Source organism: Phaenicophaeus curvirostris, chromosome 8, assembly GCF_032191515.1.
Source record: "Phaenicophaeus curvirostris isolate KB17595 chromosome 8, BPBGC_Pcur_1.0, whole genome shotgun sequence".
Taxonomy (NCBI): domain Eukaryota; kingdom Metazoa; phylum Chordata; class Aves; order Cuculiformes; family Cuculidae; genus Phaenicophaeus; species Phaenicophaeus curvirostris.
In genome coordinates this window covers 27,005,878-27,024,148 of record NC_091399.1, presented here as the reverse complement: position 1 = coordinate 27,024,148, position 18,271 = coordinate 27,005,878, and the positions used below count along the sequence as shown (strand labels likewise).

Here is an 18,271-nt window from a genome sequence, read left to right as displayed (position 1 = left end):
ATGAGAAGGAGAATCCTGAGTCTCAGCACACAGAGAGGAGCTGAGACTGCCTGGCTGGGATGGCAGGCAGAGGGCGGGTGAGTGACAGGGCCTCTTTCCACCTACCTGTTGTGGAGAATGTCTGTGTTCACAACTTCGATCTCCAGGGGCAATGTCAGCACGAATATGTCCAGGGTAACACAGAGGTCCCCCAAGTCAATGGTGTTCAAGCCCTGGCAGCTTTCCAGGCAGCCCAGAACTTCCCCTGAGGAGAGATCATAGAGGAAGGGAATCAAGCAACCAACAGCTCTGCTTACACACATACACAGCCTGGTGGTAAGTACAGAGACTGCAAGAGGTGGTCGTCACACACATCTGGACAGGCTTAGGAAGGCCACCATCCTCCATGATCCCTTCATCCTTCCATGACCAATCCCACAGCAAGTGGGAAACCTGGTAAAAAATGCCTTTGTCTGAAGCTGGGAGACCCTGGGAGCTCTTTACAGACTGTGTTTAGGACACAGAATGTTAGTTCCAGGGGCGGCTCACCCAGCAGAGACCTGACAGAACCTCACAGCAAGGCTTACTCTTACCTAGACAAGTTGGCAGGGACTGCACGGGCATAGAGCTGTGCTGGCTACGCAGCTTCACTGAGCAGGTGAGGTGTACAAAGAGTGGGGGCATCTCTTGCTCCAGGAACTCCTGTTCATTGAGTGAATCCCCTCCTAGCACGCTGAAGGAGTCATCATCCTGGTTCACGGTGTTGGAGTCTGAGAGGGAATCTGTATCTGGAAACTCGTGCTCCAGCTTCTCACGGTACTCCACCTCCAGCTCTGGGTCGCTCTCTGTGGCAATGCAGCACCCAGACACAGTTCCTGTTGACACAAGTTTCCTGTTAGGAAGTCAGGTCCGTGTGCCCAGACACCCCACTGGACACAGATAAGCTCTGAAAGGCATCAGCACAGTGAAACTACCGACACTTTCTTCTCCAGGACAGAGCAAGCAAATGTTACCTTCTTCAGCTGCCAGTTCTGCCTCTGATCCCTCCATGTCCTCACTGCCTTTCCTGTCTGTCTGATCCCGAGAAGCCTCTTCCTGAGATGGAGAGAAGGAGGGCAGATATTTGAACCATGCCAGGCAGGTGGTGGCCCCCCCGGGGCTCGCTCTACCCATGGGTCTGCCAGCCCCAAATCTAGATCTGACACCAAGCAATGCTACTTCCCTTTGCAAGGAACAGGTGCCTACCCAGGGCAGCCTACCTCTTTCTTGGCTGATGGTGGGCAATAGAAGAAATAGTGAGGATTGGATGGCACTGGCTTGAAATGTAAACTTCCAATTTCCAGGAATTTTTCCTAAAAGAGAAATCCCAAACATGAAGTGGACATTCCGCTCTGCCCTCCTACGGGATCCAAGCCAAGCTCCCACATTCCTCACCTGGATAATTTTATGCAGGTCAAGGTGCGCCTGGCAGGGCTGTCCAATTTCCAGCAGTGAGAGGGGAAACTCTGCGCAGCAGCTGGTGCCCATGCTGCTCTTCGCCTCCTCTGTGGGGCTAGCAATGTTATGGGACTCCTGCTCACTGTAGTCCTCCATTTCCGCACTGACAGGATTGTGGACAGGTCAGACAGGGAAATCAAGAACAGCTGTAGGTATTATCTACCCTGCAAACATCCCACCTCACAGCTCCCCACATCTCTGTGTAAACACGATGTGACTTACACAGTCCCCCACCCCTGCAGCCGCAGAAATCCTCCTGCCAGCCACGAAACCCAGATAAGCGCTCAGGCTGTCTGAAGCCAGGCCAGGGGCAATTTAACCACGCTCATCCCATGGCCAGGTACTCTATACCATGCTACACACCCTCCCTGAGAAAAAGAGACTCAACTCTGAGTACCAGGACAGGACTGGAGCAATCTGAATTATTGACACTCGCTGCAGGGCACCTCAGAGCTAATGCCACCACGCCAGCACCCCTCGTGTCTTGACAGCACAGAGCAGAGCACAAAGCTCAGGCCCACGCTCACGCAGCAGCTCCATAACCAAATCAGTTCCTATAACTCAGTAAAAGCAATCCAGGGAGTGGGATGTCATTCGATCAATGTACTCCTCAGCTATTCAAATTACTGGTGTAGATGGCAGATCTGGAAGCAAAGTGTCACCAGCCATACATCCTTCAGCAACATTCATACAATCTGTGTTGGGGCAGGTGATTCAGAATAGCTTATAAATGAAAAATGTTCCCACAGTTTTTCTCTGGGAAATTAGCTCTTGAAGGAGAAGTCATCTGACTTCCCAAACACTGAGTGTTCTCCTAAGCCACAGCCTCATCTCAATGACTTACAGTGTAAGAAGAAATAGGTTGAGGATTCCCAACAAGTGCTAGTGAGTTCACATTAAGGAAACAAGGATGGCCAAGCACAAAGAGGACAAAGGACCTAAAGAGAGTGTTTCTTCAACAGACACTAAGGCACAGTACTTTTCCCTCCTTAAGTTTCCAGAGACAACAAAAACTTCAGAAATATTCTAAGAAGTTTAGGATCAAGCATATTCAATTCTGCATTGATATTTCTCTTGTGGCGTTTTTTTTTTTTTAGAGTTTTAATAATAGTAATAAAAGACACCTTATTCGTTAGAAAAAGATAACAAATGTTTTCACCAGAGTCAACAGTAAATTCAAATGAGTCAAGCAACAGGAGATGGGTAATTTCTCCAGAAACAACAAGTCTGGGAGTTACTTGCAGACAAACTGCTCTCCAGCTTGAACCAGATGGGACAGTAATGAGCTAAGAGCACAAGAGAAAGCAAAAGGATGGATGTCACCAGAGATTATAAAATCCAGAAGGTCCTGGTGGGTGTGTCACAGGAAGCATCTGTCCTGACACATGGCTCTGTTAGACCCTGCCCTACAGCATTTCTTCTAGCAGGCAGCAGAAGATGCTTAAGGAAAGATCTGTCCTGGTCCAATGCTAAGAAGAGAAGCAAGACCAAGGGTTAGCCCCTACCTCGATTCAGAGACCAAGACACCCCGCTCCCTAGAGCTCTGCTCCTCTTCTTGCTCCATGCTTCCCACTTGGAAGCTGGCTGTTTTGGAGTGCGTACAGAAATGTTGGTGGCTCTCTCGGAAGGAGCGGACGTGGCTGCACACCGTCAGCAGGAAGTTGGTGATATCAATCTCTTGGAGCAGCTCCTCACAGTAGTCCATGGCTGTAAGTAGGTCCTGGGAACTGATGCTGTGTGACTGCTGGAGGCTCTTGAACAGCCCTGTGGATCAAACACAGCGCCTGAGTGCCCAGCCACCAGGATCCAAGGCCACCAGAGTCAGGTGATAGGCACATACAAGTTTGCACCAAGTCCCAGCACAGAGCTGTGGTCAGCACAGGCACTGGGAGACAAGACTCAGCCAGGATGCCCAATCAGAGAGTCACAGAATTGTTTGGTTGGAAAATACCTTTGAGATCGAGTCCAACCGTACCTGTCCAAAACTAAAACATATTCCTGAGCATTTCATCTGTCCATCTATTAAATACCTCCAGGGATGGTGACTCCACCACATCTCTGGGCAGCCATTCCAGTGCTGTGAACCCTTTCGGTGAAGAAATTTTTCCTGATATCCAATCTGAACCTCCCCTGGCACAACTGGAGGCTATTCCCTCTTGTCCTGTCACTACCTGGGAGAACAGACCAGCATCCACCTTGCTACAACTTCCTTTCAGGGAGTTGTAGATGGTAATAAGGTCTCCCCTCAGCCTTCTTTTCTCTAGCTGATTTAACCTTCAGCTACTTCTCACACATGCTATGTGTTAGCCCAGGCTTGTGTGACACCAGAGCGGTTGAGGGATCTGCCACTCTGAAGGTAAGAGGAAAAAGTCAAAGAAGACCCCTCTCCATTGCACAGGGCCGGGAACTGCCTACGAGAGGCCCACAGGGAATGCACAGAGGCATCTATACATTCCTTCTGGTGGGAAATCAGTCCCACCACTCCTGCCTTTGTTCAGTGTAAGATGACAAGAAAATGAGACCTTGCTGTCCTAAAACAAGATCCAGCCCTGTGTCAGCTCCCATCATCGTGCCGCTCCTCACCTTTCACGTAGCACTGGTGGGAATGCTCCTGCAGCAGCGTGCAGTAACTCACCAACTCCTTATGCTTGTGGTCTAGCCAAGCAGCAGTAGGAGGACGTTCCAGAGACTGGGACCTGCAAAAGAGAAGCTGCAACCTTCAGCACCAGTGAAGCACGTTTCAGACTATAAACAGCTCTGGCGCCAGTAAAGCAGGGCCCTAGGGTACACCACAGGCCATGGATGCAAGGAGGCTGAGAACAGCCAAGAAAATAAGGCAGGGCTGGAGCCAGCCTCTTGTCAAGGAAGCTCCTCTGTTTCCTATCTAGGAATCAAGTGTGGTTAGTATTACCTCAGAAAGATGTCCCGGGGAGCACGGTGTGTCCTTGGGCTGACAAACTGCTCTCGTAACATCTCCAAAGAGCAGCTGTAGATATAAATGGGGCAGCGAAAGCGGCGGCACTCGCCTAGCTCAGACTGTGAGTTCTGGCGACAGAAGGAGATGTGTACGTCTCTCCGTGAGGGACCGCCCTGTTCTCCAGGGTCACGGCTCACTTCTGCAAAAGAAACAGTTCTGAGATTACAGGTCTTCGATGGGCTCCTTGTTCCTGGTCTAAGTCACAGTCCTCACAGCAGCACCCAAAGGTAGGCATCAGTTTTACAAGCTTCTCACCACTCAAACCTCTAGGGGCCATTCTCCTCACCCCAGCACCCAACCACTCAGCCTGGTGCTTTGGCCGCATGGATCCCCTTCTGGGGCAACCACTACTGTTCATCACTGCCTCCGCCACCTTCTCCAGCAGCATAACCCTCCATCCTCATTGCAGGCCTGGCTGACTGCACCAGGGGTTGTGCAATCAAATCCCACAGACCTCAAGACCTGTGCCCTTCACCCTGAGAAAACATGCTGCTGGTAGCACCAGTCTGGACCACGACACAGGGAGCTGATGGGCTGTAGCAACAGTTGTTGGCTTGGGAATAGCAAGGATACTAATCCTTTAGCAAGATGTTGCCCTGAGGGCGGTACCGTGGGCTGGAGTTATGCTGAGGGTTGGTAATGGCACGGCAGCGTCTTCTTCTCCAGCCTCAGCCCTGCCTCGCTCTGCACAGACAGGTTCCAGGGTTTCATCTCCAGATCGACTCTCATCTTTTGGAGGTTTGTCCAATCCGCAAGCCATCAGCTTCTGTACATCTGGAAGAGAACAAAATAAAATCACCTTCAGTCCAGTGAGAACAGTTCAACCCCTCCATTTACATCCACAAAAGGACAGATGTCCCTGCTGCCTCTTGTGTGTGGAAGCAGCTTCCCTGAGTACTACTGAGTCTGGCAGCCTTCACCAGCAGCTCAGTAGAAGCCAGACCAGTGCCAGTGTCCATAAGCGGGGACTCTCCCTGACCATCCCCATTAGCAGTCTCCTTACTCCATTCATTAACCCTTCTGGGAAAATGGTCCAATGGTTGCAGTCAGCAAATGACTCAAAAGCCACATCTACTGCCTGAAAACACTACATGGGCAGCACCACATCCAAGAAGAGAAGAGCAAGACATTCAGCACGCTGACTACTCTGTTCCTGTCCATATGGTGCCAAAAGTCTGGCTTTAGACTCCACTATTCGGTTTTCTCTCCATCCTACCAAAGCTGTTTCTGCTCTTGTTGTTTTCCCAGGGAGGCACTTGGGACTGCTGCCTCCTCTCACTCCCAAGACAGGTGCCCTCACCTGAGAAGGTGGCTGGCAGGAAGGTCAGGAACACGTGCTGCGGGTTGACCAGCTTGGCATAACATCGCCACTGCGGGGGAAAGGAGCCTGTCACATCACTCAGGGTCACGTCATCTTCAGGCAACTCTGTGTTGCCGACGCTCTGATAAAAGAGCAGAAGCTGGGTAAGCTCATAGCAAAAAAAAAAATAACCAGCCTTACAATCTGTTCTCGACCCTTCTACTAAGTCTCCTGCTGTTCAACAACTGCGGCGTCGCCCTCAGAGGGGTCTCAGAAGGACAGCAGCATAGCAGTACCTGCAGGGTACTTGTGGAGCCAGTCATATCCCTGGTGCCACTGCTGCCAATGAGATGATAGGATGCAGAAGCATCCTGCTGCTCCAGGGTTCCTTTCAGGGTTTCTTCTGAAACAGAGCACAGAAAAAAATGACCTGAGAAAGACCAGTTGAGGAAGAGGCTTGAAACCAAGGTTCTTGAAACACCTCAGCTCCTGGTGTCACTGCTGCCAGGCTCCTGGGCCTTACCTCTGATCACAGGGAGTGTGAAGGGGGGTTGATGGCCATCACGATCCCGTTGCAGAACCTGCTCCATGAAAGTCACGTGATCGGCATCAGCCAAAGGAATATCCCGGTCACTGAGGTCATGCTGCAGGCAGCCATGGAAGAGGTTTAGTAGCATTTCATTGGGCACAAACGAAGAGTCCTTGGTCACCTCCTCATTCTCTGCTCCAAAACAGAACCATGGCAGCTTCAGAGACAGCATCTCCAAAGCCATCACCTGCCCAGGCCCCCAGGAGACAGCCCTCTGCAAAGTGACACTTTAACACAGCCAGAAGTTTCTCCCAGCACCTCTTCAAGGCTAACTTGGAGGGTCTTGAGAAAGCCCCAGAATTCCAGCATCCTTAGCTACCCTACACTCAGTCGTTCTGCTACTTTAACTGTTCTAGAGATGTCTAGGGCTAACGACAAGAAACCACCACCACGGAGCAACAGTCTAGGTTTTCAAAAGCAACTCTTCCAAAACTATCCTCCAAAGAAAGACAGCCCTGGGGCTGCAGAGATGGGAAGAACAGCACTGAAAAGAAGTGTGGTAGCTCTTATGCATGCTCCCCAAGGAGACAAACATGCAGAGCAGGGTGTCTATAGCCATGGAGGAGAGGGTAAATGGAGGCACCTACCTTTTGTCAGCATTAGGAAGAACATTTCAACTTGCTGGCACCTGGGCAACAGCTTCATGAGGTTGAACTGGAATGGGATCTCATGCACTCGAAAACCAGCCCCCATGTTCAGATCTGCAACAAGAACTGGGAATGTATTGTGCCTGTGGGTACCACATAACCCTGCCTCCCAGGTCACTTCTGTACACATGGTGCCAGGCCTAAACACAGCGCAGGCAGCACAGGTGCTCAAGCAGGGTCACCTAGTCACCTCTCCAACCTGGGCAGAAAGCCTCAATGCGGTTTTTTGGCCTTTCCAGAGTGAAGCCATTTCTCTGGCAGCTTAGCACAAGTGCAACCAAGCGACCCACAGCCATCACAGTCTACAAAGTCATTATCAAAATACCTATTCCACCTTCCAGAAACCTCTAACGGGCCCCAAGACATCCAGGGCCTAGTTGCCTCCTGCTCCATCAAACCTGGTAGGACATACGCACTGGACTTACCTTCAGTAGCTTTGGTTTCTGAAGGAGGGCAGATCCAGTCCTTGTTCTGGCACAGCTGGCTGATGTACTCAAAGGTCAGCATGGTGGCAATGCACGCAAGGTCCCGAGGGTAGAGCTGCAATAAGCAGTCAAGACTCAGCTGTAGGCAGCAGAATTATTATCCCCAACTGCAGGAGAAAACAGTCTAAAAGCAAGAGGAGGAAACACCCATAATCCTGTCCCCTGACCTGTCCTATTCTCATTCATTGCTCCCTCCTTCTCCACCAGCCCTTTAGTTTCTTTTTGGCTTGTTCAGGGGGTGCTTTGGCAGTACTTCCTGCAATTCCTGCTCTGGTTCAGCTTGCTCCCCTTCAACGGAATGGCTCCTGACAGTGATTTGTGTTTTCCCACCTATCCCAGAACAGCATCGCACCCACTGCCTTGCAATCCAGAAACCTTTCCTGTCCAGTAGCCCAGTCATTCTTCTACAAATCTTAGGCTCTTCCCCATCTCTTCCGGAGCTCAGTAATTCACCCACAGTGTTGCAGTGCTCTTGCAATAGACCTTCGTCCTTCCAAAAAAGAGCCCCTGCCCCTTCAGGGACTCACCGCTTTAGGTATTTTCTGGTAGGGCAGGCCATGGAGGTGCTTCCAGTTCTCGGCAGTGCTGTGGACGAGGCCGCTCTGTGGCTCTACCCAGCACTCAGTGACCAGGTTCAGTTCTGTGTCCACCTCAATGGCCTCTACCTCCGTATCATTGTCATCATCAGTGGAAAAGCTGGAGGAGAGACATAAGGCAAGTGCTGTGAGACAGCACAGAGCCAGAGGCCCAATGCAGCTCTTCTCAGAGCTGTGAGAGGAGCCACACAGGCTTTAGGTTTGCCAGCAAAGCCCCAGCAAACTGGTTATCAATCTGTGACAGGTAGCTGTCCACTCCAGATGATGGGAGACTCCCTCCTTCCCACACTCCTCTCAGAGGGCAAGTCTGGAGCTATGGCTCCACTGCCAGCCCTCCCCGGGAGCAGGGCAACAGCCTCACCTGTCCTTGGTGGAGGTGGAGTGGGGTGGGAAGAGGATGTACTGGACGACACAGGTGTGCTTCTCCCTGCCACTGCTGCTCTCACTCGAGCTGTTGATCTGCAGGGGAGACAGAGAGTGAGCCTGGCCAGCTGCAACAGCCCACACCTACCCAGTGCACCGCGACGCAACACAGCCCCATCACCCGGTTTCACTAGCAGTGGTGGGAAAATGAGACCTGTCCCAGCCCCAAGAACTCCTCTAGCACAGCCTGTCCTTACCAACAAAGCAGCTCTAACTGCAGACGAAGGCACAAAACCAGTCAAAATGCAAGCTCCTTTACTTCATGGAAGGAGGCAGGACTTCCTATATATGTCAAGCATGTGTATAAGAAGTGGATGGGAAATCCCTTCACAGGAAGGCGAATCCACCTCAGAAGAAGCAATGAAGTAATGTGTCCATGCTGCAGCGCCCAGGCTCACCTGTATGGGCAGCTCCAGCACCATGTTGATTATTCCATCCCCACTGGATGCAAAGTGGAAACCCTCAGACAGACGAACCCTGGCAACAGAGAGGCAGTCAGATGTGGAGCACTTCTCTACCCATACTGCAAGCCTTAAGCACCAGAATAACTGTACCCTTCAGTCAATAACACCTTCCTTCCCAAGACAGGGAGCTACATGCCAAGAATAGGGAGATGTGACTCTGTTCAGGTGTGCGACTTACTCTGTGAGTGTGGAAAGGAGCTGGGCTACAGCGGTGATGGGCACAGCCGGTGCCAGCCCCGACTGGACACTCCAGATCCAACGCTGGTGGTAGAAGTAGCGGGACAGCGAGGCCAGGGAGGAGGAGGCAGTACGATTGGCCACCATAGTGAGTGGGCCAGACACAGGGGGGTGCTCCAGGTTGAGAATGAAGGGGGCTCGATAGTCAGAAGGCAGCTTCTCATACCTAGAAGAAAGCAGAAGCATGGCTCGCTGAAGTGGAAAGAACACTCTGCTCAGGGCCAGAGCTGTCTGGATTCGAAGTCTGCTTGCACATCCTCCAGGATCCTGCTCAAACAGTGGAAACTAAATTTACTTCCACATATTAATTAGGAGTAACACATCTGCCTGTCCAGTGAGGCCCTGTGCTGCGAGTCACAGCCCTCCCAGACTACAAGCAGCAGCGTCACAGCACTCTCATCCTGCAAACGGGAGCACCATCCACAGACTCTCTTCCCTCCCACCTCTCATGGATGGCCTCGATCTCCATCATTACCTGATGAGCAGCTTCTCCAAAGGTTTGTGTAGCACAACGAGGCAGGGTCGGTCTGAGAAGGCTGATTGGGCCCCAGCCACAGGTGGAGACTTGGAGGGAGAACTACTGCCAAACATTTTCCGCTTTGCTTTTGGAGTTGCCTCCTTGCTCTGGACCCTGTGGGGAAAGCGCAGCTGCAAGATTCGGTCCCGTAATTCCTCCACTATCTGTCATGGCAAAAGCAAAAGGTAAACATGATCACCTTTGTCTGGAGACATAAGGTACTCCAAATCAGCTTCCAGAACAAGAGCCTGACTAAAAGCAACAGAACACTGCTTGAATACACAGATGAGCAGGAGTTAAAGGTCACTTTACTTCTGAGACTAGTTCACAAGGCTGTTAGGCCCATATTTTAGCAACTATAAGTATTTCTAAAAGCAGAAGAAAGGTCCAAAAAACCCCAAAGGCTATTTCAAGGCTGAAGAAATTGCCTTCTGCTACTGTGATGAAAAATAAATTAACTGCATGCTGGCTCCTCCACAGAACCTGCCCTCATTCCTCCCCTCCTTCCCTCCTCACCAGCCAACAGTAAACGTAAACTAGAATATGCAAGACCGAGCCAGACTGTTCCCACAGCTGATGCATTCCCTATCACATTCAAGTGTCAAACCTTTATGGTAAAAGATTTCAAGAACTTAGGTTCTTTTCCAGGATAATTTTTTCCAAGACACTTTCCAATCAACTTCCTGATTACTTCTCAGCTTTTAGCAGCTCTGAGTATGGTTCTACCCACGCCAGCACATGATCCCCACAATGCTCCAGCTTTGAAGCTTCCATGTTTAAGTTTCTTTTAATGACCTTTGTTCAACTCCTTTTAATTTCCATTACCACTGTAGGCAAACAGGAGAATAGCAGCAGCACCATCTGCCTCAACGTTAATAATTTCAGCAACTTTCCCTCGTATTATATCTTTTTCAAGGAAAGGAGTGTCCCTAAGCCCAAAAGTTAGGCAGAGCTCTTTTCTGCACTACGATGCCACTTGGGTCCCCTTTGTGGTTCCACACTGATAATACAGAATCCCTGAAGGTGTTTAAACTCTCAAATCCAAAGTGCACTATTTTGCACTCATCAATACTGGCTTCCAGCCACCATCGTGCTGCTTTGGTGTCCACAAAGCACATAGGTTAAAAGGCTGGAGAAAACCTAATAGCTTTGTGCCACATGCAGATTTTCCCAGCTCACTGCCTGCTGCCTACCTGCAGCTAAGTTCCCCCCTGCCCTTTGACTAGATTCAGCTTTGATGAGAACAGAGCACTTTTTCAATTCCATAGAATTATAGAATCGTTTGGTTGGAAAAGACCTTTGAGATCATCGAGTTCAACCTTGCCTTGTTCCCTAAGACAGTTTCTGATTTATGACACCCTGTTCGTACCCCAATTTTAGAGCCGTGCCCTACATGAAGTCTCACTAAAAGTCAGACCAGGTGCTTTCCTTCCCTTGAACACTGAAAACTCGAATAGCTCAACACAAAAACCCCTTCTCCTTAAACAAGGTGGGCTATGTTGCACTGCCAGCCTCCACACTGGGTACCTAATCAGCCCTACGGCAGGCAGAAAAATATGACAAAGATCATGCATGATAAGGTTTATGATCTACAAAGAGCTCCTCATGCAATGATCTAGAGCTTGCCCGGAGCTGAAGAGTTGTCGTGCCTGTCTCACATTTTCTTCATGAGACAGGTATTAACTTAAACCTGCCAGAGGGAACTCTTTCATAAAACCTGTCACTTGGCATTACAAGCCCATGTGTTGGCTCAGCAACCAGTGCCTAAGGCCTGAATGCTCCAGGATTCTTGGGGATCCTCCAGGGTGCCAGACCATTTAGTGTTATCTGGGATCGTTATCTCAGAAAAAGATGGACCTTCCCATGTTCATAGATTCATACAATGGTTTGGATCGGAAGGGGCTTTAAAAGATCACTCAGTTCCAACTCCTTTGCCATAGGCAGGAACACCTCTCACTGGATCAAGCTGCTCAAAGCCTCATTCAACCTGGCCTTGAACACCTCCAGGGACAGGTCATCAACAACTTAGGGATATGATTTACTAGTGGACAGGTACAGTAGGAGTCTATGACATCAAAGGTCTTTTCCAACGTAGCAATTCTATGATTCTATGACTTCTCTGGGCAACCTGGGCCAGTGCCTCACCACCCTCACAGTAACAAATTTCTTCCTAACATCCAATCTAAATCTCCCTTTGTTCAGCTTAAAACTGTTCCCCCTTGTGCTATCCCTGCACTCCCTGATAAAGAGCCCATCACCAGCTTTCCTTCAGGTCCCCTTTCACTACTAGAAGCTGCTCTTAGATCTCTCTGGAGCCTTCTCTTCTCTGGGCTGAAGAACATAAACTCTTTCAGCCTGCCCTCATACGGGAGGTGCTCCAGACCTCTGATCATCTTCATGGTCTCCTCTAGATCTGCTCTAACAGATGTTTGTCAGCTTCTCCACAGACTAATCTAACACCAAAGATTTCTTCCATGAAGACTAAAGATCAAGGTTTAATAATACACCTCTAGTTTATAACAAAAGGTTCGCAGAGCTTCATAGCGGGACATCTTTCTCATACTTTCTGTTTTACCTTGGAACGTTTACATTTGTCTCAGCCATTGGGGCTGGAGAAACAGACCACACGAAACCTTCTGCACCTGACTAGGACAGCCCATTTCTCTTGATACAAAGAGGCGATTAAAAGTCTATCGAGCAGACTTGCATCTCTTTAAAAGATTTTCTAGGTATTACATTTTTTTTCTCTCCTTGTTCTGCTCGTGGGGCATTGTTCGCATTTTAATTGTAGCTCCTCCAATACAATATAAATGCCCAATTCACCACCTGCTGAAGCAGATAGCCTAAGGACCATGTAGTACATCCTTCACAGAGGCCTTTACAGATGAGTCAGACAAGTACCTGCTGTTCCTGACAGAGATTGATTGTGCTTTGGTCAGAAGGATCGACTAGATAACCTGTGAGTCAGTTCAAGCCTCACAGTTGAATTAAGTAGTGGGAAAAACACTCATGTGACCAGCTATTCTATTGATTTTTGAGTCCTTGGGTTCAGACCTCTCACAGACTTAACACAGAAAGCTTTGTCCAAATTGTCCCTTTCTGTTACAGTAAATTCACACCCATTTAAGCTTTAACATAGTAGTTAGTTATTAGAAAACACCCGCCCACAGCGTCGCCTCTAATCTACCCACCACTTCCACATCCAGAACTTCTTGCTCGGCTCCTACCCCAGAAAGCAGCCAGGCAGCTCTCACCTTGTTCCTGGCCTGTGCAGGTGTGCCAATAGGGAACCCCAGCCGGAGGACCATGCAGGGAGCTTTGGAGATGATCCGCACCACATAAAACGATGAAGGTGTGGGATCCTCAGAGCTAGGGAAGAAGGATTAAGACAGGGCTGAAATAGCATGGATTTGCTGCTCTGTTGTGTCAGACCAAGTACGGGCTTGCTCCACAGAGCTCAACACTCCACACAGCCTGGCAGCAACACACAGCCATTCCAGTGTGCAGAATCCCCCCAGCTGGCTTCCTTCTCCCTCTGGACTGTGCCTGGAACGCTGTGGCAGCAGTTCAGAACACACAGGGTTTCATACCTACTCGTCTTGCTCTTATCCTCTTCTCTAGACATCAGCTTCCAGCCCACCCCAGTGTACTGGTCTAACTGGATCTTTGGCCTGGCCACATGCCCGATTCCCAAACACGGGACTGCTTCAGAGCCACTCACCCGTGTATCAGTTTGACGTAGGAGTAGCCCTCCACCAGCACAAAGCTGCTCCAGTCCCGCAGCAAGGAGGTGAGCGCCGAGTGAGAGATGCGGCACTGGATGGTGCTGTAGCGGCCGTTGTTGCCTGGTGTGTGCAGGTGCTTGGGCACAGGCCTGCAGCATACGGCACAAAGTCATTTCAGAGCCACAGACTCCCATCTTCCCACAAAGCCCAGAGAGACTTTGCTACATCCATTCTAACTCATCTTGTGACTCCTACATCAGCCTTATTTCTCCACAGCAACCAATACCCAAGCACCTCCCCTACCTGTGCCTCTTGGTGAAAGCCACACTCCATGAGCACACAAAGAACCTGCTCTCCATGTTCGAGAGAGCACACCCTTGTACTGTTTCTGTCTCGCTTCATGCAATATATGGCTGATATTCACACAATTCTGCAACTAGGACCAGCCTCAGGAAAGCAATGCTTTTGGGGATGATGTTTTCCAGCAGCAAACAGAAACAAGTGGGATAACTCCAACTGGATCATCCATACCCCCTGCAAGCAGGAAATCCAAACTCAGGAGAGACTTGAGAACCAATTTATGCTCCTAAGAACAGCCCCCTTCTTGAGAAAGATTGCTTCTTAACCCACAGCCCCTCTGACATAAAAAAGCCTTCACCATCCACCAGGTCCCACTAGCTAGGCCCTTCCCTTGGCCACAGGCACCTGCAAGACAGCTGCAACTGGACTGAACTTAACATCGTCTTTCCCAGGCTGGCCCACGCCGCGCAGGTGAGCTCAGCCCTGCCAGGTACGTACGTGTCATGCTCCAGAAGGAGGACTATACGATGCATGTGCAGCCACCTCTGCCAGAAGTTGGCATCCATGGAAAGGATAGGCTTCCAGTAGGAGGCAAACTGGGAATGGCTTGAGTCAGAGCCACTGTGCTGAAGGGACAGCACCTGAGAAAAGGACAGGGATCAATATTCAGTAAGAAACCATCTGGTTCAACCCAGAGAGAGCAGGAATTTCTCTAGTGGCTGAGCTGCGTAGGCCTGAAGGCCAGCACATCCCTGGCCTTTGGTAACACCCTCTCAGCAGAATAACTAAGTGCATTCACACTGAAAGAGGCAGCATAACGTAAGCAAAAATAAATTAGGTTCCTGAAGTGTCAAGTTAATTAGGAATTTAACTACTCAGCATCAAGTAAATCAACCACAGAGAGGACAGCATACATAATGGTGAGCTTTCTGACTGAGAGATGGGATACATGGCTTGTGCCAGCAGAGCAATTAGACACTGAGATAACTCATCTGAGAGCACTTACGCAAACAGGGCACGAGCAATGGGTGGTATTGGGCAACTCTAACAAGTTTGTATGGTAGCACTGTGATTCCACCAACTACAGCAGCTCTGCTGACACAGAAATAAAGTGGTGGTTAGCCATAAGATGGAAGGCTCCAGATATACTGTGGTATATGCAGCCCTGCACAGTGAAAATGTACCAGGAAACCTAAAGAAGTAAAAGGCTTACACAATAAAATTAAAAGGATATTTCTCTTAATTTAAATCATAGAATCATGGAATGGTTTGAGTTGGAAGGGACCTTAAAGATCATCCAGTTCCAACTTCCTGCCATAGGCAGAGACACCTCCCACTGGACCAGGCTGCTCAAAGCCTCATCCAACCTGACCTTGAACACCTCCAGAGATGGAGCAGCCACAGCTTTTCTGGGCAACCTTGGCCAGGGCCTCCCCACCCTCATCATTGTGAACAATTTCCTCATGTCTAGTCTAAATCTTCCCCTCTGCAATTTAAAGCCATTCCCCCTAGTCCTATCACTACAAGCCTTTTTAAAAAGTCACTCCTCAGCCTTCTTGTAGGCCCTCTTTAGGTAGTGGAAGGTTGTTATAAGGTCTCCTTGGACCCTTCTCTTCTCCAGGCTGAACAATCCCAGCTCGCTCAGCCTGTCCTCGTATGGGAGGTGCTCCAGCCCTTGGATCATCTTCATACCCTTCCTCTGGACCCATTCCAACAGTTCCATAGTCTTCTTATGCTGAGGAGCTCCCCTTGCTTTGATATCTGCTAGTCACCTTCTACCCACTGCTAACAGGGAACAGACAATACACTAGCATGTCTGCACAGAGAGCTGCAATGAGTTTAAATTGTGCAGCGGAAACCATGAGCTCCTATTTTGTTTAGTTTCTGCTGTGCAGATGAAAAGTATCTCTCTTGCACCTTCCACATCAGTGCTCTTAAACAACGATTCAGCACATCCTAGATCTTCACATTGCTGAGCTACATCACCAGGGAACAAGACTGCCAGCAGCAACTCCACACATAGGAGGTATCCACTGCAAAAGCATGGAAAAAATAAGTGTGCCAGCCTCTGTGCATCAGTCTCACACATCCCATTGCTACAGGAGAAGGCTTCACAGCACATTTAGGAGACTTGCTGTGAGGCTCAGAGGTGCAGCTGCAGCAATAAAGACACAGAGTGATGTCTCTGACAGGAAAAAGCATGGGATGGGTTGTTCACTGGCACTGCAGGACAAAGAGCAAGAGATGAAGCCCGAGAGCTACAGAAGGTCTTGACTATCTGCTGGGACTCAGCATCCCCTGGTGCAAGGTAGAATATGCTGGAGCAACAGTCTATCCCATGTTAAATGGAAGAGAGAGAGAGAACATACCGGGGTGGTGGAGCCTGGTGGGATGTAGAAGAGGGGCACCCCGTTCTTGGTGCTCTCAGGAATGGTGAAGTGTTCTGGGACTGTGTCAAAAGACTGCAGGTGAACCAACATCTGATCTGTCTGGTTGATGCTGAAAGAGAAGAAGCAGTTAGCCACAAAAAAGCCCTTGCTGCCCCAGTCAGCACAGCGACTGCACACACAGCGCTCCCTTGTACTGGGAGCCAATCTACACCAACACAGCTTTCTGGGGCAATGCTGGGACTCAACACATGATTGCAAAGAACACGTTAACGGAGTTCAAATGTAGCTGCCTAACAGGTAAGGAGGATAATCAGAGTTGGGAATGAAGAGCTAGAAAGTGAATCTGCCAAACTGCAGTGAGTAACAGGTCACCCTGACCAGGAAACGGTTATAACCCACAGGCCCTTCAGGTCTAGAGACGTGAGGTATTGCTCCTGGTGTAAGAACACACCACCTCTGTGGGATGGCAGTCAGAGTTAAGGTTTGCATCACAGGATCAGGACTCAGGAGCAGCAATACCTTCACATGAATTAACCATACAGACTAGGTCACAGGCCACTTCGAGTCTTTTCCTTGGCTAGACAGCAAGCTTGTTGCCAGTCACGTCTCTTCCTCAGAGCACTTTTGTTTGGGACCTTGGGTTGGGATGGCCAACAGTACAAGTCATGCCCTGGTATGCCCAGGAAGGAATTTCTTGGTTACCTTGGATACTGGGAACTGCTGGGGATGGTTCTGGCTCACCTTTGCAAGGTGTTCCAGAAGCGCCGGATGACTGTAGTGCGGTACAGACTGGTGATAGGCTTCCTCATGGTACAACTGATGTCATGCAAGATGTCATAGCTTCCCTCCATCGTCACCTCCACCCATGTGCTGCGCTTCGTTGGATCCAGGGGCCAGGGTGTCACAGCTAAGTACTCTATCCTCATGTTATGCTTCCAAAGTAGCACCAGTTTCACCTCCAGCTGAGTCCCACCTGCACGGGAGCAGAGGAATAAAGTTCAAGTGCTCATTTGATATACATCTGGGCTTCATCTCCAACCAAGGACTCTTGAGTACTATGGGGTTGTTTGATCACTATGAGGACAAAGTAATTTAACTACTGTTTGCTTTATTTGAAGTCATTTTCTCTCCTTCCCAACAGAGGGGGTGGCTTTGCTTACACAGCAACACCTGGTAAACAGTTGTTCAAACGTACACATAGTATCCACGCTACAGAAGGCAAATGAAACTCGGAAGAGGTGCTAATATTTGCAATGAGCAATTCTTCACCACCGCATTGTTGTTTCCAATAAAACTGTTGCTTAGCACAGATGAGCAGGGCCTTTGAGCTATAAAGTTTTCTCTCTGCAGAGTTAATTTATCCCACTGCAGAAATATAGACATTTGGACATGATGGGCCCAAATCACAAACAACCTGGAAGGTGAGGCCAAATTCTTGAATCAAACTCCATGTTCTTCCTGCACAGACAGTATTTCATGCAACCTAGAACTTCAAGTATCACAAGCTTCTCACCACATTTGCCTTCTTCTCTTCTACTCTCAAAGTTAAGAATGAATATTCTCTTATTCTTCAAACTGTTTAACTTTTTCTTTAAGCGGGACATTGCATCTCCCGCAGGATTAACACAAACACAAACCTGACAGCAAGCCTCACAGGGGAGCAGAAAACTGTCACAGTCCTGCTGACTGTGCATCTGTATTTGTACCAAAACAACCCAGGGAAACACATGACTTTCTATAACAGTGCCACGCTGCTCTTTCAACTGCGCAACCGTCTATTCTGATGTCCAGCCTGCTCTATAGTTTGCCAGACTTGCAGCATTAGTGAGATAAGTGATTGGATGTGCTGGAAACCGTCCGAACAGGTCACCAGCCTGGATCCTATGTTTCCTGCAGAGTTGCATTTGCTGCTGTCACAGGCACATCACGGTGACCCTTCACAGGCTGATTAGACTGTTTTAAAGCCACTTTGCCTTTTGCTCCCACGGCCCCCGCTGGGAGGCTCCCTCAGAGCACTCTTCCTCCGTTGATATTCAAAAGAAACCTTCCAGAACACATTCCAAATTCATGCTCGGTTGTTTTTTTGATTAAATTGTTTTTATTACGATAACCAGAATATTCTGTTTACTTCATAACACTGACAAG

The 18,271-nt window shown here is 49.3% G+C and overlaps 1 protein-coding gene across 1 annotated transcript in view; it reads right to left on the bottom strand.

Moving 5' to 3' along the window:
* Nucleotides 1-18,271, bottom strand: part of SZT2 (SZT2 subunit of KICSTOR complex) — a 59,096-nt gene that overhangs the window by 27,856 nt on the left and 12,969 nt on the right. The window contains exons 10-33 of the mRNA XM_069862915.1: nt 16,868-17,099; nt 16,106-16,235; nt 14,235-14,377; nt 13,433-13,585; nt 12,966-13,080; nt 9,670-9,875; nt 9,136-9,360; nt 8,892-8,970; nt 8,432-8,529; nt 8,002-8,170; nt 7,415-7,529; nt 6,930-7,043; nt 6,277-6,474; nt 6,050-6,156; nt 5,754-5,895; nt 5,063-5,227; nt 4,388-4,592; nt 4,060-4,172; nt 2,982-3,240; nt 1,414-1,579; nt 1,239-1,331; nt 993-1,074; nt 573-854; nt 106-244 (exon numbers count right to left, since the gene is read on the bottom strand). Coding sequence (XP_069719016.1) covers nt 106-244; nt 573-854; nt 993-1,074; nt 1,239-1,331; nt 1,414-1,579; nt 2,982-3,240; nt 4,060-4,172; nt 4,388-4,592; nt 5,063-5,227; nt 5,754-5,895; nt 6,050-6,156; nt 6,277-6,474; nt 6,930-7,043; nt 7,415-7,529; nt 8,002-8,170; nt 8,432-8,529; nt 8,892-8,970; nt 9,136-9,360; nt 9,670-9,875; nt 12,966-13,080; nt 13,433-13,585; nt 14,235-14,377; nt 16,106-16,235; nt 16,868-17,099 — 3,730 coding nt within the window. The remainder of the gene's footprint in view (nt 1-105; nt 245-572; nt 855-992; nt 1,075-1,238; nt 1,332-1,413; nt 1,580-2,981; nt 3,241-4,059; nt 4,173-4,387; nt 4,593-5,062; nt 5,228-5,753; nt 5,896-6,049; nt 6,157-6,276; nt 6,475-6,929; nt 7,044-7,414; nt 7,530-8,001; nt 8,171-8,431; nt 8,530-8,891; nt 8,971-9,135; nt 9,361-9,669; nt 9,876-12,965; nt 13,081-13,432; nt 13,586-14,234; nt 14,378-16,105; nt 16,236-16,867; nt 17,100-18,271) is intronic.